Here is a 25,906-nt window from a genome sequence, read left to right as displayed (position 1 = left end):
GAGATAGACATTATTTCGCCATCGTCCACTCACATTACGCAAAATCGTCAATAAATGCATTTTTACAGTAGATTTAAGACAAATTGTATATAACTATATTCAGAAATTTCTTTTTGCCAAAAAATGGAAATTTGTGACTTTCTGCCGTGGTTAAGCCCAGTTCTCTTGTAGGTTGGCATGCCTATTCGTTTTCGAGTTTGAACCAAGGTGTGACGCGCCATCCTTTTACAGGGACGGATCGAGCAATCATCCTCTGCCTTCCTGTAATACTACATTTACCACATTTCGAATAATATAAACTGTGCTTCTCAAAAAGGAAGAATTAGTTGCATTAGAAACAAAATGCTGAAATATTATGCGAGAAAATGGGGAAGGCCGTATCATTTCTCAAGTAAGACTGTTTTCGACCCTAACTCTAGAGAATGATACGCCCTCCTGAGGAGTCAGTTGTACGAGGCCGCTGACCATAAGAGGCAAGGAAATATTAGCGGCTCGCGGAGTAGAGTTGAACCAGGTGGAGACAGAAAAGCTACCTGAAACTCACTCCTTTCCTTGGGATATGCACAATTAAAATAAATAAATAAATAAATTTTTACAACGTGAGGTGGAAGGAATGTGAAATGCCAATAGCCCAGACAGCTAGCCGGCCGGGGGGGGGGGAACAAGGCACACTACTTACTATACAGTCATGTTTCAAGTCCTAAAGGATGCGTAGAGATGCCAGACCCGTCTGAAAAGGCGCCCAAAACGACGGAGAGCGAGTGGTGAGCCGTTTACATGAAGGGAGAAATTAAAAAATTGTCTCTTCTACACGGCGAACTAAACGCCATATCGCTTGCACTGAGCATAAAAAACAACAACTCTGTTCTAATATGCACCGACTAGCTCTTCAGCGCGGTCCAGACACTTAAGAAAAGACCCTCCGTCGCCCTTCTAATAAATAAGATAAAAGAACAATTAAAAGGGATCCATGCAGTTGAGAAGAAGGTGGTGCTAGGTTTCCCAGCCACATACAGATAGCTAGGAAAGAAGAAGCAGACAGGGTGGCCAAAGAAGACGTCGGAAGCCCCCACGACACTTCCCAACTTATACGCCCAGCGGATTTAAAACTATTTATCTCAAATACAGTAAAACGAGAATGGAAAAACCGCTGGGTTTGTAAAAATAGAATAATCCTGCTAAACTGTGTCCTAAATGTGGTGAGGTTGCCTTCAACCATTGCAAACCCAGTCCAGACCATCAGACCGCCTCCTGAAAACTGCACGCCATGAACTGAGGCATTGTACGCATCCCCTGTTCTCAGTAGACTCTTCGGCGCCTATCACTATACAGCAGAAACGTGACTAATCATTAAACATAACAGCATTCCGATTACGAATCGTTTGTGTTGATAAAGTCCTTGCCAAAACATCTACTGATTTAGGATCTGGCAGGTACTATGGAAAGGGTTCCGTCTTGCAGCGATGGCAATATTTCTGTTCTCTCGCGTCGTAATGCGCTGAGATTCCCTACCAGGACTCCTGAATTGGCACTTCCATTCTCTCGGAATCATGCTAAAGCTCGGAAGATCAAGGTCTGAGAACCGTCAACTCCTCTGCGATATCCACTTGTCGGTGACCTCGATGACTCATTCTTACAATAATATTGCGAACTTCGGGTTCAAGAAGATGTCTTTCCATGGTTATAGAGAATACTACTGGATTAAAATGGAGAAAAGACGAGAAAAGGTGTTTCTTTACAAAATGAGTACTCTTCATAGTTACTGTTCTTAAGTAAACCCGTGATTAAAAATGAGGATCAGTATTTGTTTGTTTTTGATTTGTATTTTCTATTTTGTTTTAACAAGCTAACAAGAATATGTAGGTTAATTTAGTTAAAATTAATAAAATAAGAATAAGTTACAAAAATTCCTAATCATTTTTGAGCAATTTAGTAAATCCGATCCCATCGACGATCCTCCCGATCCGTAGTCGTCTTTAAGTTATTCTCTATTTTGTGAACATTTTTTTAATGTGTTTACATAATAATAAATAAACTCCTTCGCGTAATATCTGTAAGTACTCACACCTCTTTAAATAAAATATTAATAAATCCTGTATTGAATGGACGACTCAAATCGATGGAAAAACAGAATTAAAGTATCCTTTTGATTAATTATACATAGTTCTCAATCGGTATTTTCATCAGTGTGCATGTTGATATAGCGATCACTGATTAATGTTCCTACAGGAGGATTAAAGAGATTTTTAACTACCGAGAGGAAAACCGTAAAAAACAATTTATTAAAATGGTTGGTATCTTCCCCGGGGGGCGGAATAAAAACGTATACGATAAAACAATTGGAGTAAATGCTAAATAGATGAAATTGTTTAGGGGCGGCCTATGGGGACGCTTTGCTCCCATTATTCGACCTAATCCTACTAGATTCCACTGAAAATTACTCTATACATCACAAGGGTTGGGCTGGGGCCGTGCAGCAGCGGGACCCTTGCCCGTGCCACACCCCACCCTGCCAGCACACCATCCAAGACTTCTATTCTTTCTTTTATAGAAGGAACGGATCGCCTCAGTGCTAATCTTTAATTAGTATAACGGCGTTTGTACTAAAACACGACGATATTCTTATTGAATTGCCTGTATTTCGTATTTAAATGTAAAGGAATGGGCGGATTAAGCTCTGCAATTTTGTAGAAGACAAGACAAAATGATATGGGTAACCATATGAAATGGGTTCTTAACAAGACTTTTAATTTAGGTTTAGAGCTCACCGAATTAAACTAAAGTTATTAAAATTGTGTAAATTTCAATTATTCCGATTTGATATGAAAAATCATTTCACAAAGTTGAACCAAATATCGTCATCTTAAAGGGTAAAAAGATGTTTGATATCTAGTACAATTCATCTGGTAATCAGAAATTATTTTCGATGTTTTTGTACCGATTCGGCTTTCTTTCATATGCACGCGATTTGTGCTCAATATTTTAGCTGGTGTTAATTGTTATCTATTAATACTTACGCTTTTTTAGAAAGTATACGTTCATTCACTACCTTTGAAAGCTATGTTTCCACATTTTCGCTTTAGCCATTTCTATTTTATTTGAAACCAATACACATTATGACATAACCACCCATGTAGTAGGTACAAAAATTAAAGATTTTAGATTAGTTTTCATGTTACGTAGGCAATTATGGTTTTTTACATATGTGTTATAGCCATAAAAAAGTGGTGAGATCGTGTCTTCTATAAAACGCCAAAGATGGTACTATGTATAATAAAAATTAGTTACAATACATCAACTCAACATGTTCCGATCCGCCAGAAACTTTTCGGCTTCTACCTTTACAAAACTAAACTAACATTAAAATAACAATCAAACTATCGTGTTATAAAGGAATATTCACATTTAAATTAATTTTTTTCAATTAATTAATATTTATGGATTAATAAAAAAGTCAGTGTCACGAGCGGGATTCGAACCCCGATCGGAGGATCTGACTCATTGGAAAATGGTTTTCCTTACACAAATACGATTAGGCAATTCAAGGTTGTCACACGGACGCTGACTTTTGAATCAAAGCCCGCGTATAGGTCAGACATGTGTCACACTTAATTCAAGGGTGCTATTCCTCGACTTCATACAGAGAGCGCGTTGGAATGCTACCCGATATGAGAAATGTGCTTATGCATTGTAGGGAGTATTTCGATCCCCGGATTCGGCTAAATACTTTGCACTTAAGCTATCGTGACTTCGATCCGCTCGGACACTAACTTCCCATCTCAACCTCACCTCTCGAATTTTCCCTCCTTTTGCCATTTTTCAAGCAACCACGAACTGCAATGGATTTAAATTAATATTACGCCCTTCATGTTATAAAGACGTACAAGTATAAGTGCATGGTTTAGAAATAAACAAATTATTGGAATGTCTGTCGCATTAAAACAAAGACGACATTAAATGCAGACGCTACTGTTAAAAATGCCTGGCCTAACTGTGCAGGTGCATTCTGTATAGAAAGAAAAGCCTAAAACGCGTCCTATAAATAATATACGTGTTTTATACAAGTGCCAATAGATTAAGTAAAATAAATAAATTTATAATAAAATTTGAAAACTATATATGCCTGCAAAAGGGTTGAAAATTAATTTGATTTTATTCAAAGATGACGAAGGGCCTTAATTTCAATGCTTCTTTTAAAGAGGCTAGCACTAATTTGTTTATAGCCATAGCTGTTAATAAACTGATCAACTGGTCTTCTGGAAGTCTTTTAGATAACGAGTAGAATAATGCCTTCTTTACACAAAGACGCCACTATCATCCTCTGCATACGTATTAAAGAGCCTTACAGATACATGTTTGTCTAAGGAGGGAAGAAACACAGTGTTCAGTATGAATGTGAAACTAGGTTCTCTTCTCACCCCTTGCTTGGAAATTGTAAATCTCTCGGGAAGAAATGTTTATGTTCTTAAACGGTCCTAACTTGGTGTTGTTGTCTAATTACTATAAAAACGCTTTAATCTATGGAATGGACTTTGTATTATTTATTTGTTAACAAAATAATTTAAGTTTCAGTTAACATAGAATCATTATTTTCTTCTTGCATTTACTGAAAGTTAAGTTATTTTATTACGTGCACTATTTGTTTTATGCATTCAACAACTTTTCTAATCAACTAATTAAGGTGTTGGTTGAGATAAAAAAGTCAGTGTCACAAGCGGGATTCGTACGCACGACCTTCGGCTAAATACGCCGCAGCTCTACCACTTGAGCTAACGTGACTTCGATCCACTCGGATACCAACCTCCCATCTCAACTCCACCGTTTTGAATGTTCCCTCCTTTTTGCCATTTTTCAAATGTCGTGAAATCTATTTGATTCTCGGCGACAAATGAAATGGCCACGGAGAGCTATAGTGAAGTATACTTCATTTAGTTTATTACATTTTATTAGGTTTCGTGGTCCGCTTGACCAAATAAATTCTTTTCAATTAATTAAGGTTTTGGTTGAGATAACAAAGTCAGTGTCACGAGCGGGATTCGAACCCCGATCGGAGGATCTGACTCATTGGAACATGGTTTTCCTTACACAAATACGATTAGGCAATTCAAGGTTGTCACACGGACGCTTACTTTTGAACCAAAGCCCGCGTATGGGTCAGACATGTGTCACATTTAATTCAAGGGTGCTATTCCTCGACTTCATACAGAGAGCGCATTTGGAATGCTACCCGAAATGAGATGCATTGTAGGGAGTATTTGGATCCCCTGTTCAGATTTTTTAGGAAATAGACTTGTTTTCTGTTCAGGGGGCCGATTAGGGTAGAAAGTGAGGAAATATTATAAAATAGAAAAACATTAAGGGGAAAAACAGATATTATGTTCTTATGATTCAAGGATCAATACAGTAGGAGAATCTCGAAAACCGTCTTTTAGTCTCGGTCTCTCCCCGAGACCAAGGGTCACTCGTGCATAGCCGTGGCAGTATGTAAAATCCCAACATTATTAATGATGTCCATTTACCAACGATTGAAATTATTAACTAACAATTATGAAGTATGACCAGTCAAGTTTTCGGAATAGGAATGTTGTTGAGGAATACGGAGTGCGGGGTTTTGTTTCTGAGTAAATGTCACATGGGTGTATTTGTTTTCATTAATTTTTATCCTCCAATGTCCACTCAATTCGGCTATTCGTTGGACTCGTGGACTGGAGCTTCTCCGAGGCGATTGCAGGATCGAGAACAGAGCATGCTTGGCTGTGGGGTCTGCAAAGGTTAAAAGGAGGGCAGAGAGTCTGAAGTGAGGAGGAGGTACTTGAGTGGTCCGAGCACATTGCTCTGTGGCACACCCGCTACCACAGGACAGTAGTCAGTGGTCCGACCTGTGGCCAACTCCGAAGAATCATTCTGTGAAGTAGGAGCGAAGGATTAGGTATAGGTGAGTAATGTTTCAAAATGACTTTATTTGTTATTACACGAAGTAAAAGGTGTTTGGAAGGATGCGCATTAGTTTGAATAGTTCTTTACCTAATCCTCCGCTCTTATCTAACAGAGCGGTTCTTTCGGGTCCGACAAGGATCAGATTACTCCGAATACTGCTCTCTGGCCGCGGGAGTACCGCAGGGCAGTGTGCTCGGACCAATCCTCTTCATCCTTATACTGCAGATATTCCCATTAAACCTACCACCCTACTTGCATCCTTCGCCGATGATACAGCCGTACTATCCTCCAATTCCGATCCTGCGGTTGCTTCGGAAGATCTGCAGGAACATATCTCATGTATAGCAGATTGGTGTAGACAATGGCAAATGAAGATAAACGAAAGCAAGAGCGTCCATGTCACATTTACACTCCGAAGCAAACCTCCTCTCACTATATACTGCAATAACGTCCCCATCCCCAAATCCGACTGCGTTCGCTACCTTGGGTTCCACCTAGATTCACGACTAACGTGGAATCAACATACTCGACTGACACGACAAAACCTAAACAGACGATATGGTCTACTGCACAGACTTATAAGACGACAGTCTAAACTATCGACAAAAAACAAACTTACAATTTACAAAACATTACTACAACCGATTTGGACGTACGGGATAGAACTGTGGGGAACCGCTAAACCTTCCAATATCCAACGCCTCCAATCCTTTCAATCTAAAGTCCTCAGATCCATTGTAAATGCTCCTTATTATAATGCTACCCTCCACAACGACCTTCAAATTCCTTATATCCAAAAATTTATTCCCCAAAAATTTACCAAAAAACTTTCCCACCATCCAAATAGAAACAAAAACCGATCCGATAGAACCCATCCCTACAACCCCATAAGGCGTCTTAAGAGGAAATGGCCCCGCGACCTCCTTTCCGAGTGAACTGTAAAAAAAAAAAAAGTGAAGAGGGAGGATAGCACTGACTATTTTCTCCCCTCAATGTAAATAGTTGTACATATATATAGTTGTTCATGTATCCGCAAATTACATATTGTAAATAATAATTGCAGATTGTAATAAAAAAAATAATAAATTTAAAAAAAAAAATTTTGAATAGAAGACCCTCTGCCTCATGCGGTCAAAGGCTTGTGATACGTCTAGGAAGGTCCCCATATATATTCATTACGCCCTAAGGATGAGGATATCTGGTTTACAACGCGAAGCACCCTTCAAAATGTTCACTGTCAGAAATAATGTATGTAAAAATGTCACCTCATAATAAAAATTAGCTTTTTTTGTTTTAAGAGTAATAGGACTTAAAAATACAATTACACGGGATAAATTTCTTACGATACAAATGGCAAGATCACATATCAAAGAAATGTCTTAATTCTAATTCCACTATTAAAACGGTGCAAACTAGAAGCACATCACCTAGCACACCCCAAGAGAAAAGCTCTCTAAATATCTAAAATTTATGTCGTTTAATTTTCAGAGAAAGATGAAAGGAGATATACATATTTGGTAGATTGAATTTCTATTTTAATAATATACAAAAGTTTTTACAGTTTACTGTACGCATACCACGTTAATCTGTCGCGGTTATAAGATTTGTTGAAAACCTGCTTTTCTCATGGTTGGATGTCCACAAATTAATTGCTAAATTTTTGCATTCGATTAAGAAAAATTGTTTTGAAAGTAATTAAAGATTTTTAAAGGGTACAATAAGAAGTACCAAAGCTCTTTGAAACGATTTTCCGCCAGCCAGTCAAAACACTCGAGAGTTTTGGCTTCCATTTATTCCTGTAATTAGCCCAGAGCATTCGATAAAAGGCACTCTTCATACTTTAACAACAATATTTAATGAATCACGTTCGCCATTTTCATTTTTCCTAACGATATCCATGAAGTAGAAAATATAGGTTGTACAGTAGTAGAAAACATTCAACACGTTCCGTAGGTAAAGGTTACGTTTAAGTACGAAAGATCGTGCCGCCCGAAGGCTTTTAATGTATTTAGGTCTACTCGTAAATATTTTATTCATAAATAAAAAATAAGGAATTTAAAAAGGAAATAGTTATTGCCTAATTCTTACCAAAAATAATAATAATAATAAAATAAAGTAAAAAATAAAAACTTGAAGCAAACTTTTTGTCCCCTTTAATATCGTGTATTTCCTCCTATGGCAAGAAACACGTTCGTTAAACGTCTAGCATTCCACAGAAAAGATTTCTGGTAAAATCCTGAGGAATTCTTTCCCATTCATCAAGACCAGCCATTTTCAACTCTTCTAGGGAGGTAGGAACTGGGTTAGTACCGACTAGTAATACCATCCACATACGTGCTCTATGAGGCCTGGCATTATCCTGCTTGAGCAAAAATTTCTCACATATGTGGAGGGTAAATGGAACTTCATGTTCTTCGATTATATCTTTCCTGTTTTTCCTCTGTTTTCCTGTAAATACCTCTGTGAAGTAAGATCTTCCCATCGTCCCCAAATGAAATTATCCCCATCTGAAGATTTGAGGCCAACTGTGACCACATCTGTAAAGAGAATTGAAGTTCCGATGTCCAATTCACATGTACCCGTACGAATTTAGCCAGCCATATTCTGATATCTTTAAGAAAAAGTCCACGAGCCGTGGGCCGCGCCTTAGGTCATTTTCATTGAGTCTTCTTCTTCCTCCCCTCATACTGCAATTTCGTAGAGTCTTATGACGGATGAATTTGTCGTCCATCTCGTCTGTAGATCTAGGTCGACCCTGTCTTGGCCTTTTATAGAGAAGCCTTATTTTTCTGAAGCGCCAAAGAACTCTTCCTATTGTTGAGGATTTACATTCCGTCTCCTGGCGACTTCTCGCTGGCTGAATCCTGTATCTCTAAAATGTTATGACCCTGAGACTGTCATACCCACTCAAATGCCTGTTTGGAGATTGAAAAAGTTTAAGAATAAGAATAATATCAAATAAAATCAACGAAGGAAAAAGATTAACTGAAAGCGATCTTTAGGTGTAGCAGAATGGACCAATGTAGAAGGATAATGGATTTAATTTTAAACTAAATAATTGAGTGGCGAGCTCATCAGTGTATTTTGTAAACAATAAAACTTTTTCACTGCTAAATTGAACACCCAACTATATGTTATATCTCGAAACCTCCACAAAACTGATTTTTATTTTTTACCAAAAACATTCTTTTTCGTACACCCAAGAAACCTGCTTGCTCAAAAAAAATTAACCCAACTCAGCCACAGAGGTTAACAACTCATCCGGGCAAAACATCAGCAGTTGCAATTAGTGTTGATCAAATCGCTTATCGAGGATCTCCAGCCGACACCGTTGCGAATGTTTACGTTGGCCAAATTTAGTCAGTTGATTTATAGTAGTCTTCAAGCAAAGACAAGTAAGGTTACTTTAAGAAAGTATAATTTGATTAAAGGATGTTAGATGTTTGTATGAATGCAGCAAAATGCTGTACCTGAATGGTGGGAATTGGTGTGTCCGATTCTGAAATTATCTGATAAATAAAAAATAAATAATATAATCTGATCGAGAAAAAATAAATATTTTTGTACTTATATTTATTTATAAATTGAGGTTAAATGTGTTGGGAAAAGGTGGAACTGGTTTTTAGAAAAATGTTCAATACGAGAAGAACAACTATTAACCACGAATACAAGTACGCCTTAACACAGCATGACATAATAATAAAAACAATAAAACCTTTTTTTAAAAAGGATTGAACTCCACACTCACCCCATCATTTATAATCTCTATAAAACCTCCTTCTATCCCAACTAAAGACCGTGGCGCCACATCCGTATGCCATCGTACTACCACACATTCTTACTAATGTTTATTGTTGCATACATAAGCACACATTGAAATTTTCCAAAGTTGATTTATTAAAAACAATTATTTTCATCACGAAGATAGTATGTGAGAGTGTGAGGAAACGATTGTTTTAAGTAGCTTCCGACACGGGTACCGGATCAAAAGTTCAATTTCACAGATCGGTTAACCACTGAATTAGGTAACTGCTTGGAAAATGCTGTAGTGCACATTCACCTTCAGTCGTGTTAACAGTATTGCACTATAAATAACTCTTTATTTTGTACTGTGCAACATACGATATGAATCACTTCTGTCATTTTACCTACTCCCAGCATCCTATTTGGATTGTATGTAAAATATAAATTGATTGAGTCGATTGCAAATGTTAAGTAATTATAGTTGTTCAATTTGAAAAAATACAAATCATATATTTTCAAGAGTGATTCTCTATTATTCCCCTTCGAGCAGTATCTTTAAAAGGTACTGTAATAAATTAGTTAAGAGAATAAAATAAAGTTTTAATAAATTTCGCTGAAATTACACAGCAGTGATGAGACTGACATTTTCATGAAATAGAGTACCAAAACTGCCATAAAAAATGCGTTTTCCATTGTTCTCAAAAGAAAGCGCCCTTTTGAAATTTGTAGCAAAAATATATATTTCCATTTAAAAATCATTAAAGAAAAATTATTTTTTCAATCGTATTTCATTTTTTCTTCGGCGATTTAAAAATCGTTTGATAAAAATTTGTCGATGCTACGCAATTGAATATTTTCCCGTTAGATAGACAATTATTATTATTATGTTTTCAGATTCACACTTCTACAAAAAAAAAGCTTATAAAAAATATATTTATTTTGATAACTCTTATTATGAAATAATTTTCATAACAGGGGGAAAGAAAGAGCATTCTTTAAATCGAAATGCAGGCACATCTCCTCTTTATAATTAGAACTTTATCCTTGTAATGTTCCTCCAAGTTTCCACGTATGGTTTACCTCCTTGCATCCCTAATTTTCTTCAATTTTTTTCGAGTTTATGTTCCGCGGGCTGTGTTTTGTCAACGAATTCTTGCTATTGGTCACTTTGGAAAATCATTTAAACAAAGGACACCAGGCCACATTGAAAACCACTTCATGATTTTTTTAAAATAAAACTGATATTCATTTTAACATTTTATTTATTTCCACTTTCTTATTATTTATGTTTCAAGTAAGCACAATTTTCCATCCACTTGATAATTCGAATTATTTTTGTGTTCTCTTGGGTATCAAATTATCAAGAGTTGAATTTATTTCTTTAAAATAAAATGAACATTGCAGCCCCCCATTTGTCAAAAATATTTTTGAAAAGCTTAAAGGAAAAGTGAGGAGAAAAACGACTAAAAATCGCCCGTGCGCTCATTCAAATGTAAATTTGAGATTTATTCGGAATGCGATTTGTAGGCATAGTTGCGCCGCTCAAAAATCGTTCTTGCGACATTTTAAAATTGGTCTATTCGAAATCGCTAGATGAGCTGACTTATTACTCTGTACATGTTGTATTTATAAAAATTTCAGCTTTTACAGGGTGTGGAGCCAAAGGCAAAATACAATAGAGCATGTGTAATATATCTAATTACAGTACAACATTTATAAGTAGGGTATTTTCCAAATTAAATGTATTCTGATACTGAGAAACGTAAAGAAATATAAATAAAAATAAACAATAATTCTTAAATATGAATATTTACATGTATAATGAATTTAAAAAAATCAGTCTCTCGATTTCATTACTTAATAATAGATTAGTTTCAATGCTTTCCAACAGTTAATTCGGATTTTTTGAAAAAATGTTGGTCGAGCATATAACAAGAACATGAGGATCAGGTATGGTCGTGAAGAAAGAAGCAAATCCAGTGGTAATAACTACTGAATTTGCTTCTTTCTTGTCTGACAAGCTGTCAAGCTGCCTATTTTAAGGTCATTCAGGGCCTATACTAATTTTCCATTTTGAAAAACATGTTTGTACAATATGTCTATATTCTGGTTTGATCAAAGTGTTAGTCAGTGAAAAAGTGATCCATACTTCTAACACTGGGAGTATATAACTGTGAACACCCAGTGTACCGAGTTTATTCTTTATATATGGTGTTTGATGTTTAAAAAACAAATACTCGCACTTTAAAATGGAATGTTGTTTCTCAAATTCTGGCTACTCTACTCTCGATTTGTTTCTGGGACACAGTAGAGTTTTATAATCTTTTGTTATGAAGCTCTCAAAAGTTTTCTTTCTAACTTTTTAATGCCTAATGTGACTTTAATCATTTTTGCAACAAAATATCTATACTAATCGTACATCCTAGTAATTTGCAATTAAGTCTTTTAGAAATCACTGCTCTATTGGTAAATTTAATATTAAGTTACTTAATAAATAGACTTTATTGGCAAAAGTATAAAGTTTATTTATAGTAACACTAGAATATAAACTAAAATTTTACACATCAATCAAAAAGAAACGAAAATGAGTAAATAAAAGTAATGTCATTCATATCACATAGCAGAATTTTTAACGTCCAACTACGCGTTGTGTTTCGTGGACGGAGTGATGAAACCATTTTACAATACGTACTGCATATTTTGAAATAAAATCCCACAGGCTATGCCGGGATTCGATCCCATAACCGACAGTTTGGGAAATACGAGTCGGGTACCACAATCACTGGATAACCGCTGTTATTATTTTCAGTGGGAAAATCTCAACCTTGATCGACATAAGGAGAATAATCAGCCTAAACACAACAACATATAGCACAATAACAATATACCTATCTAACCCCTACCCTCTCCCCATTCGACTGATTATTTAATTGGGAACGATGGAGAACGAAAGGCTAACCAAAAATAATTTCAAATATAGCAGCCGGGATTCTAGTTAATTATGAAAAACGGCCAATGAGGTGCTTTAAGAAGGATCAAGTCTAGAAGTATTACAGCACTGGAACTTTGTAAATGCTTTTATACCCAAGGACTTAAACAATTAGCTTTAGTACAGCTTAAGTCGGATTAGAACGCTCGGAACACTATGCGTATATTATCTAATCTCTAACCGTACTTTTGCTATCTCCATCCAACGACCCCTGGAAAAATTTCACTTCTTTTATCCCTGCACCACTCAACGCTTGAACCACACATGGACATGTTACAAATTCCTTCAGTTCTTCTAGATCTCATAACTGTATTTTTAAAATATATGTCACATTTTAAGAATCGATATTTTATCCGGTATATTATTATAAGCACATAAACATTATATATGTTTATTTATAAAATTATGTGGTCATTTATTACATCTTATAACACGTATGTAGGAAACGTGGGACAACTCAATTCTTCCTCCTACTTGAGGACGGAGGTTCAGAGCTAAAAGGACTCAGAGAATTCTGATTCTTCCCAGGTATTTAGGCAAGCCAATAGAGACAGTAATAAAAACAGCGTTTGAAATAAAGCGTATTTTCAAAGTTTGAAGAGTATATAAATGTATATTATATTTCTAAAGAGTACAAAAAAATTAATAACAAAGAAACCTTAAATATATTTTTTAAATACGCACATAAATTAAATTCAATTAAAATGAAAACCTTGTAAATTTAAGTGAAGTAATAATCAAGCAAACAAAATAGATTAACTTGTCGTTTAAAATGAATAGATATTCTTTTAGAATTAAACATAAAATGAAATGTAAAGCCTTTACGAACAAATGTAACAAGTTTGTTTGGGTTTGATTAAAGTTATTAAGCTTTTCCAATTGTGTTTTACAATTTTTATTGTATATGCATTTCGATGCTCATTTATACCTTCTCTTTAGTACATTACTTGTAAAACATATAATAAAATGATTTCACATCAGATTAGCACAACTGATCTGTGCTGTTCACAAAAAAACAAATCGTGTCCTTACTTTTATTAGTCTCGACATATGACTGGCTTATTTTTATAATTCTACGTCTCGTCAGATAGGACTGTTGAGTCATTTTTACGCTTATTTTCAAACTTCTAAATGTATTTATTAGATTTTGATATTGGATGCATATTTTGTCTTTATCAATTTGAAAGTTTATATTACAGATATAAATATTCACTAGTTTTCTTGGTCCGCTTGACAAATTAATATCTTTCAATTAATTAAGGTTTTTAGTTGAGATAAAAAATAGTTGAGGTCACGATAGCTCAAGTGGTAGAGGAGCGGCGTATCTAGCCGAAGATCATGGGTTCGAATCCCGCTCGTGACACTGATTTTTTTATCTCAACTAAAAACCTTAATTAATTGAAAGTTATAAATATTAATAAATGTCGTTTCCAGCATTCTAGATTTCTGTTGTTATTTTCTTGCTGTACAACTTTTACATTATCGAAATCATGTTATATGACCAGTTTTGCTTAAATGTTTTGATAGACCTATTTTTTCTGATTTCTTTCTTGCATCTGTTGTCTGGTTTTTAACAGTTGTGCTGTTTTTCCCACGATAACATCAAAACAACCAATAAACATTTATAACAAATAACACAAATGATACACATATATTTTCTTCACTGTTCAATTTCGCGAGAGGAAATAACTAACTATCTGATTTGCCACGGTAACTGACTAGCTTGGCAAGTTGGTGAGTTGCTGTCAATAGGTGTATATTGCGCTCTGCCTTCTAACATTGCATTCTCAGCATCAAACTGTTTTTCTCATCTTCTTTTATTTGTTAATCGTGCTATATGTGCTGCTTATTGAACACCTATCATTTCTGCAAGCTGTCTATGAACGGGACTATTTCCATTTCAACGTTTTCGTCAACTCAACAGCATTCCCCTTTTCTTATCCGTATATTAATTTAACAAAAATCGATTAGTATTGTCACATTGTTCTTTGACGTGCGATAAACTGGAATTAAACCATCTCTTACCTACATATTGTAATTTATGTGGCATTTTGTTAAATGATTTTGAAGATTTTTAATTTAAACGATTTATCACTTGACACTTGTGGCGAGAGCTTCAATCCTTCGGGTGGCGGGTTGAAGAGGCCATTCGTACTTTAGTGTCCATGGGAGGGAGATATGGGTACTTTAAAATGAAGGCAGTTAACCATTAAAGCCTGGCCGGCCAACTATGGTTGTGGGGTGAGAGCGTTTGGGTTGGGGGAGGGGCTTTGCGTTGCCACTGACGCTCTTTGATTTATCTTCAAATGAATCTCATACATATACAGAACCTTTAGGGCCGGCAAGAGACGGGTGATTGTAATTGTCTAAATATTTCAATACAAAGATTGTTTAAAAATTATCTTAAGGAATAAAACGTAAAAAAAAATTGATCCGGCCGAGTTTCATCCCAAAATGTTTCAGATCCTGAGGCAGAGACGACAGTGATAACACAAAACCTGTTTGCAAACCATTTATAATCTAACTTTCCTATGCACCAAAATATAAACGATGCACTTCATGCACAACAAGTAATTCATATCCTTGATTTACCACTTCCTAGTAATCTGCCTAATAAATCTTTCCATCCTTCTTTAGTTAAGTAGTACAAACACAAATTACCAATTAGAAAATCACCTGGATAAGATCTATTTACCTACATTATACTTCGAATTGTTAATTTCCATCTCTCAGCTCATAAAACTCCCAACATATCTTTCTATATATCCCATCAGCTTTCTTACATTTAATACGCATTCTAGATCCACATGGAATCAGTCGTCGCTAATTCAAATTCCATCCCCATCATTCCATGATACAGCAACGTTTCTGAGTTTTGCTTTGGTACGTTTCTGGTTGGCCTGTCATCTAGGCACTCTCTAAACTTAAATGATTCCTACCCGTACCAAATTAACTTTTTATTGAATCCAATTTAATTGACCGCCGCTCCAGAGTGGGTGCGGCAACGAGTTTTAGATATCAGACCTATACAAGCCGGCATCCAACAAGGGAACATTCCTGGTCCCATCCCTTATACCATTTCTGCTGACTGTCCTGTAGATCCCAATACCATCTTTGTCACCTAAGTGGATGATACAGCAATTTTCTTTTATCGCGAATCATATCCAATCGGCTTTCAGCATCCAAGAACACCTTCGACTTATCAATGATCGGTGCAGCAATTGAAGGAAAAGATTAAATAAGGAAAAATGTTCACCGTGCATATTTACATTGAAAAAACCCTCTTGACCTCCACTGTACACCAATAACAAAGAGCTACCAATTTCCACTCGCGTCATATCGTTAGGGTATACAGATACCTAGACTTAACTCTGTACTCGAATCTCAACACAAGACTTGAGAGATAACAACTTAACAGAAGACTTAAACAATTACGAAGACTTTTAGGAGTGAAATCTTTACTGACTATCAAAACATAATTAACTGTGTACAAGACATTACTGTGACAGTTTGGACATTCGGAATGGACTGTCGAGCTCCGCTCTAGCTCAATTTAATTCGAAAAAATTATCAAGAGTTGATATGCATTTTTCCAAATAATTCCAACTGTACATACATAAAACATAGTAAAAATAAAATAAAAAGCGGAAATAGATCAATTGTACAATTGAACATTGGTAAGCATTATTAAAAACATCGCCAAGTGGTTTTTGTTTCAAAGTGACCTGGCGTCCTTTGTTTAAATGATTTTGACAACATATTGAAAAAACACTGACCTCAGAACATAACAAAGTAGAGGAAAAAAGATCCTAAGGAAGTAACCAAGTGGAAATTTAGAAAAATATAGCAAAGATAAGATGGGAAGTGGCTTAATTGCGATTAATAGCATGCTTTTTCTCCCCATGTTACAAAACATTTCGTATTACTGTTATTATTTTCGTTTTACCGAGGTGCCCGCTGAGGGGTAAGTATTATCAAGAAATTCGAATTATCAAGTTTCCTATTAACAAGAGTCGATTGTAGTAGGTACTGATTTTTGTTTTTGTTTTTAGTCACATACTCAAATAGCATACACTTTACTTTTTTAGAAATTGTTTTGGGATTTACTTCACATTTGATATCATTAGGGATCAAATGGAACCACTTAGGGGCAACATACCGAAAACATTTCAATATAACTGTTAATTTTGATTGGGTAACATTCTTATTTATAGGACATCTCATATGATATATAATTTTTTTTATTTGTCGTTTATTTCCACCTCTATTAAAAAAACTCCCTCGCGGTTCAGTATTTTTAATTCCAGTATAAAATTTCCGAGAAATCCCATCCACATACCACCATGGCAGATATATTACAGAATAAATGTTTAATTGACTTTATTATTTTATATGTAAGACCAAAATCGTTTAATTTACTTTAAGAGAATGCCGGCCAACGCTATCGAACGCCTACTGAGATAACTGATTAAATCAACTAGCCTGTCGTATATTTGAGCAAATGTGTACAAATAGAAAGTGTACGTAATGAACTGTCGTACCAACTCTATGTACGTAAATAAAATTGAGATTTATATATTCCTTTACACTTTTTTAAATTAATTTAATTTTTTATAAAGACTCTAGGGTCATGTCCCACACCCCTCCAAGAACCACAGTACTCGCGCCCAATGGCCCACTCCCATGAACCCTAACTGCGCCGGCACCCGTGACCTGTGGCTCTCCTTTGTTTTTCTATGAACCTCTGAACCACTTCGAAAGCAGTTTACAATTGTTTACGAAGTCATATGTATTCTTTCTATAAAGAATGCAAATGCATAATTATTCACATTTTACACGTTTATTCATAGACATGTTTACAGACAGGTATTCCATTGCACCCTTTCCATTCACAGTAATCCTTTTCTTTTTCAACGCGCTTCCAAGTCACCTTTTAGCAATTCCTCAGGACTTATAAAAAGAAAATAGGCTAGCCATGAAGTGTAATGTAATACTTTATATTGGAGTATCACTATTCGGTAATAACTCTGACATGAAAACAAATCGTGTTATTTTATTTCAGTTGCAAATACATATATGTAAATTTTACACAATATAATCAGTTTAACTTGACTACCTATTTTTATATTATTACACTTAGCTCGGAATTATAATTAAATGCATTGTTAACAGGTGAACCACTTTTTGATTCTTTCTAATTTACGATAAGAATATTTGGGTCACTGTAGGAAGTATTTCATAAGGGGGCTGTTAGAGAGAAGCATGCAAATACAGTAGCGAAGGGTTGGTCGCTGGAAGCAGTGTAGGATGGGGAGAGAGTAAAAACTGAGTCGGGTCACATCTGTGTGGCGAGTCAGCAGCAACCACCCCTTAATATCCGGACTTCTTTCACTCATTTTTCATTCCATTGAACGGGTGTGGGGCGGGAATGTCGACACCTAATTCGAAGGTTATTGAATCTTTTACGGCCCTCCTCATCCTGACATCAACAACGGAAGGTTCCACGAGCTCTTCATCGTGGTTTGGAAATGCAGTTGTGCGTTATTGGTGAACTACTGAGCAATCAAATGTGCCCCTAATAAAAGATGAGAAAATCCCTCGATCATCATTCCTAATATTACTTTTACAAATTATACGTAACGCTGTGTTGTATGTACGAAATGTTGAGCCCAATTTTCTTATTTTGATTTTTAAATAATTAAATACTATCAATTCAAAGTCTATAAAAATTGTTATCGGATTGCTTTGCCCATTATAAACTGTACATTCCATGTACAAATTGTTTGATTAAACGATACCAGCCAGTAAGCTGATGCAGTAAAAATTCCTAGTCTAGAAACTAACAAAGCAATATATTCTAATCGCACCACGGGTCCAATAACGAACATTAACTACTCTGTATTAAAATGTATGACTGTATTAAACTTGAATTCAAATGTCACAACATACTCCACGTTTCACCCCTCGTTTCCACCCAGCATAATTCATTCGTTGAAAGTCCGCGGAGCTCGAGATACCCCAATAAGATATTACTCTCCCCTCTCGCTTCCACTCCCAAGATACAATCTTAAACTCATTCCCTTCTTTAGATCCAGCTCTAGACTCAAAAGTGGAAACCAGCTAACTCCTTTACTTTCCCTTGCCCCCAACACTGATTTGGTTAAAGCTCCTCCGCGACCACCTACATTTACAACCCTTTTGCCCCTGGTTTCCATGCACGAAACTTTCGCTCTATTATTTAGCCATGTTCAGTAATTGTATGTAGTTAAATTAAAAGTGATTTTTGAATGAATTATCTATATTATGAAAAGACGTACCGACAAAAAGTTACTTCGGTTAAATGAAATAAATAAATTTAAAAGAACTCTTATATGTTAAGAGTGAGCTGCAGTGTTTATACTGATGGCCAAAGTACCACCCATAAATTTTAATATATTTGGGTAAATTAATATTTTGCATAAAAATAGGTTTGGTCGTAAAAATAATACATTTAAAAAGAAAATGTTTATTACCTAATTCTAAAACAAAACACTTTTGCGTTTTTTTGGAAATGATTTTTGATAAAATCCTGAGGAATTCTTGCTCATTCATCAAGGACATTATTATTGTTGTTATTTTCATTGTGCCTTCTTTACAGTCCTGGAGAAAATCGAAACATTTCGTACTTGCCTTATCATATTTCTTATCACATTTCCCGTAATGCTGTAGTTCCGAAAAGCCTGATGGCGGGTAAACTTATATCTCTCTCGTTTATAGTCAGAGTTGACCATGTCCTGGGCTTCCAAGTAAAGCCCATGTTTCTCTGAAGCGCCGAAGAGCACTTCCTATCGTAGAGTAATGTACGTTCAGTCTCCAGGCGACTTCGCGCTTTATGTATCCATTATCTAATAATGTTATAACCCTGACAGACACTCACTCAAATGCCTGACTGGAGCCATTGAAAAAGGTTTAAGAATAAGAATAATCCATTAGGTTTCGTGGTCGTTAGGTGAGTGGTGCGTTAAATTTGCCCATCAGTGTATTTGATTGAAGTATATTGAAGTGTATTGCCGTAGCATGGAACAGACGGTGAGGCTTAAGCCGGGAACATACCCGATGCAACGCTATTTTGATTTGTGATACACGTTGTGTGACTGTACCTGGCGTGCGCTTGACGTTGCATAGATGTGCACACCCTACCAAAACGTGGCAAGGCGTCGGGTAGCGTCGCATAGCGTTCCATCGGGTAAGAGTGTTTCGGCTTTAGGCAGTTTGGTTTGTTTATGTACGGTGTATGTATTGTGTTATAATAACTAATTATTGCTTTGTTTCAAATTGCAAAAAGTACTATAAGTTATTCTAATTAAGTAACTGTACATATTCAATGCGCTAATAATAGTAATAACAGTGATTATTTTTTTGGTAAATACATTTTTATCATATTTTTCAAAACACATTATTTACAAGAAATTAATAGTAGTCTTTCTTGTGTTCAGTCGACCATCTTACGGATTTAGCCTATTTTTGAAGCAAAATGCCACAAATGACATCCAATAAAATACGTTCAACTTGTTTTATGTATGTAACATAAAATGGATTTATAAGAGATTATAAATTAATGTATTTACAGAAATTACTGGCAATTTCACAACCAAAGTGAACCGACACGTACATCCTAGTTTACAATATTTCAATACTTTTTCCAATCTTCACCATTCAAGTATTAAATAAATTTGCTAAAGTTTAATTCGCCTTTGTTGAGGCACAAGAAATTCGAGATTTTTTTTGTTTGCGACACAGCCACAAAACGATTTACCACTGTTTCTTCTGTTCGGTTACATGGCGAGCAAAGTTTGATTTTTTTATTATCATTTATTTAAGTACCATCACTCTCCTTTAACTTTAAATTGCCCACTTATTACATATCTGTTTAAATTACTATATATGAAGTTATTATCCTAAATAAACCGCTTATAAACGGTGAACCTTGAACTATTGTGTACATTTAGTTTATATTCTTCCATTATGTGGTCAGCAAATTTAAAACAAAGGATGTATAAATGTTGTTATTTGAAAAATCTGCTATATTGACAGAAAATTTGTTGCAAACATTTTGTAACTGTGAGTACACAATCATTTAATTAATCCATTGGGTTTGTATCACACACTAAGCTTAGGCATAATATAATTAAAATGGAATATTCATATGCACTAATCTTATCTATAATAGTAAGAAATAATCTTGCTGTAGTTATTAATTGGGACTGAAAAAATTCAATCATAATTTTAAAAAAATGCAATTTGCCGACGCTGTAGGATGTACCAATAAAAGAGAAACGTTGTCGCCATTCGAAAAGCATAATGGCAAGATTTCGTCCTTTGGAAATTGAGAGTGAAAAATATCTATAGAACCCCGTGCCTTAATTCGATACGAAAACTAGCTTTGGAGGTCGGTTTACAACCAACCACAGTAAAACAAAACTGTATCAACGCCACTACGTCGAAACTGTTCAGATTTATCGCTCCCACCCTACAAAGAGTTCTTATCCTCTTTGCAAAAGAATTCTTTTTGCTCCCAATGCCAGTAAAAGCTGCCCTACGAAATTATTCGTTGCTCAGACTTCTTTCAAATAGAGTACATAAATAGAAACAGTAATACATATCACATTTTGTACAATTTGAGCATAATATTTTATATCGATTGGGGAAAAAAAGTAAAATTGTAAATTATTAAAATTATTGAGGGAAATTTTTTAGTTTTATTTGTTTAATGTTATTATTCGGTTGAGTGTATCTAATACGTTTTTTACATTGTTCAGATGTCTTTTTCGTAAAATGTAGTTAATTATTGGAAGGACCATTGATCAAACACTGTAGACTCACTTAAATCTATTTTCCTCCCAAAATTGATTTATTCGAAAAACGACTGTCCTATTTTTGGAATGTATCCTGTCTGGTATTTGTACAAATAATTAAATGTTCGTCAGGCTGTTGGTTGTCTGTCACGTCAATTTCCAAGCAAGGCTGAGGCAATTAAATATATTTCTGAGACGAGTCTTGTTTTCTTGCCGCCAGAGTACACCACTCTCTTTAGAGAAATTTATATATATATATATTATGCAGGGTGGGCGACCAAGACCCGAGGGGTAAAATGCCTGGGTAGACTCGTACCCTAAAAGGTCCGGGACTTGGTCGGCTCACGCGTTCTGCATAAATCTCTTGGACCTGTTCACAAACCCCAAGATTTTGGACCAATTATCTCGGGGAGTGATTTGTTGATGTCCTCTCCTTCAAAGATTTCAAATCTAGACCTAGCATACCTATCACACTCTGCGAGGTGCTTTGCTGTTTCTTCTTTTTTCGCAAAAACGGCAAAAGGGATCTGGTAGAATACCCATTACGCCAGTAGAGAAATGATACTTCTGACCAAATTACTCAACCTGTAGAGCAATTCGGTAATATTCCAACCAGTGCACACAACTTCATAAATCACCGATTTGTAGGACCTAATAAATACGTAAAGCAATTCTCCTCTGTACCATTATATATATAATATATTTCGATCAATATGAAATAATCTGGTTTTAACCTGATACTCATAATAATAAAGATAAAATCTCAATGCAGTGAGAACGATCAAAATATAAACCCCGCATAAATTGCGTCCTATTGCAATGTAATAACAGGAAATGTGGCAAATCCTTAGATAACTGAGCTATTTGGCTTTTGTCCCATCATTGGGATTACCGTAATCGGAGCTGACCCTTTTTCTATGCTTGCAGGTCGTGTCATCTGCATGTACTCAGATGGGCGCTCGCTAGCCACAGAATGATATCAAGGCTCCGATTCGTGTTATTCGCCTTGGCTACGATCGTACCCACCATTACTGGTAAGTCACCCATCATTATTGCGTTTAAGGCATGGTACTGACTTTAGTGCAATTTTTAGCGCAGGTAATATCTAACAAAATTTAATATGCATTTCGAATAACACTACCTTAATGTAACATTTAGTATTTTTAGACTGGTTGTTAATATAATTATCTGAAATTAACTAATTTATTATTGAAAATAGAATTGCATTTGTAATTGCAACTTTTGGAAATCGTAAAAATTAGAAAATGAAGTATGTGTCCTATCTACGCTGGCTCAAGCAAACCTCATTTGAAATTATAGGAGGCATATTAATTGAAGTGTAATTTCAGATAGCATTAAAACCGGATCGGTTTAATCCTTTACGTTTTACTGTACACTGAACTAAATACGGTGTGATAATATTTTTGCGTTTCTGCTAGAAACCACAATTTTCTTTTTGTTGAATGCCGACGTTTAGTCCGGCCAATCTATTTTGTTTTCAAAAACAGAGACAGTTTAAATGGATTTTGTTTTATCATAAGCTCTCTTTTCAAACATTCCTATAATTACTCCATCAAATTCGTTCGATTTTGGTGTGGGAGAAAACTATTTCAAAAAAACGTTACATATTTAAGAAATAAAGTGTTAAATCGGGGGCGGCGGTGGCCGCAACGGTTTAGGCGTTGACACGGCGTTCACTGTAAGGTAAAGGTCCCGGGTTGGAATCCAGCGGCCCTGCATTTGAACCCGACATACTTACAAATGGGCTTTTTTTCAAAAACACCGGCACCCCGAGGGTTCAAATAACCTCGTAGTTGAAAATAAAAAAATAAAAGTGTTAAATCCTGCAAACAACTTTCCCATTGTTTTTTAAGTAAAAAATTATTTTTTGTTTAGTTTTTTACATTTGGTTTATACTATTTATGCCTACTGGAATATTAAACAAATTAATTTAATTAAGTTTTAATTTAAGTTAATAAAAATTTAACGCCCATAACAAACGTGGAAGATGGGCGTGTGACAGAACCTTCAGAAGTTCTAAACAGATCTGGTTACTTTAACACAATGAAGGCGAAAAGTTATTGTAAATAATGTTTTTTTAAGCTTTGTAATTTATCTAAATTAATTTTGAATTCCAAATAAATCGTTTTACGTAAAATTAAATCAAATGCCAAAAGCTACCTTTTAAGTCTTTTATTGCTGCATGGCGGTGTTCGGCCACCGTTAGGTAGTCATGGAAGAGTTCAATCGTTTGTAACAATCCGATACCATATTCGAAACTTTGGGGAGACAGAGATCGTAGTGCGTGATCGAGTTAAGCACGAACCTTGGTATCCGTAATAATTCTTAAAACACGATTTTGTATGGTTTTGACTTGAGTATTAACTGCTGATCCCCAGAGATTGTATGCTTGTTGACAAATCGGCCATACGAGTGGTGACTACAGTGGTCTTTTAAGAGGAAATGGCAATTGACAAAAAAAGTAACAATACTGGATTCGCTGTGATTTATTATTATATTCCATTTATTGCACCATTGGTTCACCGCATCAAAGACATGTTGGAAATGTCATTCTACTTGTCTGGTTTCAGCTGCTTTGCTCAAAGCTTCAACATCATCAGCGAATTGTGCAATCATTAAATTTACTAAAGAATGAAATTCGCTTGTATATTAGTAGGAGGTAAAGAATGACCCAAGAACTGGATGCTCCTAGCATAATTGCCTTGGACGCTGAGAATTCATTTCCACCCCTAAGTGAGTAAGGGTTAACCTGTTTGAAAGGTTTGATTGCCTTGTCATTTCGAAGAAGAGAATCCGAGTATTGGTTATATATTGTCCCCGATCCCCGATCTAGGTGGTAAGGAGATTGCAAGCAAGTCAGTCAACGCACAAGGTCAGTTGTAGGCAATGGGGTTTTTCTCTGCAGGACAGATGTTTTATAAAAGGTAAAATTTATCTGTACGCTTTTCGTTAGATTTATCTTCATTCTCCACTTTATGAACCATATTGTTAATTCATTCAAGTGTTGTTGTGTGTTGAGGGTTAATTGAGGGGTCCGAATTACGTGTAAGAATCGCTCTACCAACATCGGATGTATGTGTTGAAATGTTACCGTGTGTAGAAATATCTGCAGTGTATATTCAAAAAAGAGATGGGGCAAGCATATTTCCCTGAGGTCGCCCTAATGCGTATATAAGGTGACAATTCGGTCAGATAAGATCTCAATATGCAATAGTACGTATAAGAGAGGATGTTCTTCAGTTTCCAAAGTTCACGTTTTTTAAAGTCAAATATTTTACAACTTGCTATTGAAATTTGTGAAATTTAAAAGAAATTTAAAACGTTAGTGTTACACGTATTGGGGTAAATTAAACTTTATTATACCTTTTCTTCATTTTCCCTATTTGTATCACATATTTTACCATATTGTGATATAGGAATAAAAGTATGGCATTAAAAGAATAAAAAACTAACGACCATTTTTATTTTAAAAACAACCGATCTAAGTTTCCAGGAATCCGTCTTCAAACACTGTTAGAAGAAAAAAGCAGTCTGAGCAATATTTGTAAATGCACGAAAAATCCATAAATAAACCTATCCAGGCTTGTGCCTTCCTCTTCAGCATATAGTTAGGAAATTGGTTACATGGTGAGAGGCAGATGAATATTATTGCGAGAATTTCTACTCTCATTTTATATTTTATATTACGTATTGTTCTAAAAATAAACTATATAAATACATTTATGTACATAATTTTCCCTTTTTTAATGTCAAAAAACGCACGCTAGTCATAACGAACGCAGTCTCGCACCTCTATCATTAGATAGCATTGTTGAATAGTATTTCTGGCTTATATGAAAACTATACTAGAACATTTTTGAGGGGACAAAATCGGGCATCAAATCAAAACAATTACAAAGCTATTGCTAGGATAGCTTACATTTATCGGCACAAAAAACGAAGGTTTGAGCGCTAAAGGGAGCACTCTAATATTGGGTATGTTGCTGTGCTATTATATCGTCAAGTGAATATTATTTTTTAGCAAGCAACAGTAATTAACAGATGTTACGTATTGATTAGTGTAACTACAAATGTATTTTTATAGTCCGTCAGTTTCCTGTTTTAAAAGAAGATGGCAAGTTAAGTTGGTGTAAAGGGCAGTTGCTTGTGCTAAATCAATGAACTGCTGACAAGGCAAAGTAGCGGCGGTAAATAATCACATGACGTTTATTACTGCAAATATCGAACGCTGTTGTGCCAGTCAGTCCTCTTCTAGTACTTCACTTCGTTAGAAAAGAAAATAAAAAATTTAAAATTATCAGTGTGTGTACATTGTGTAACAGTAGTTCCAGTTTACCCATATTCATTATACAAAAATTGCAATCTCCGGATTTCAAAAACG

The 25,906-nt window shown here is 35.4% G+C and overlaps 1 protein-coding gene across 2 annotated transcripts in view; it reads left to right on the top strand.

Moving 5' to 3' along the window:
* The window catches only part of LOC106668828 (lachesin-like), a 179,274-nt gene that overhangs the window by 94,340 nt on the left and 59,028 nt on the right, over window positions 1-25,906 (top strand). For both annotated transcript variants that reach the window (XM_014397961.2, XM_024226354.1), the window contains exon 2: window positions 22,432-22,538. In XM_014397961.2, the coding sequence (XP_014253447.1) occupies window positions 22,478-22,538 (61 nt within the window). In that variant the 5' untranslated portion in view covers window positions 22,432-22,477. The remainder of the gene's footprint in view (window positions 1-22,431; window positions 22,539-25,906) is intronic.

The sequence above is a fragment of the Cimex lectularius genome, unplaced genomic scaffold, assembly GCF_000648675.2.
Source record: "Cimex lectularius strain Harlan isolate CLEC.00 unplaced genomic scaffold, Clec_2.1 scaffold155, whole genome shotgun sequence".
NCBI classification, from domain to species: domain Eukaryota; kingdom Metazoa; phylum Arthropoda; class Insecta; order Hemiptera; family Cimicidae; genus Cimex; species Cimex lectularius.
This window is presented reverse-complemented; position numbering and strand designations above follow the sequence as displayed.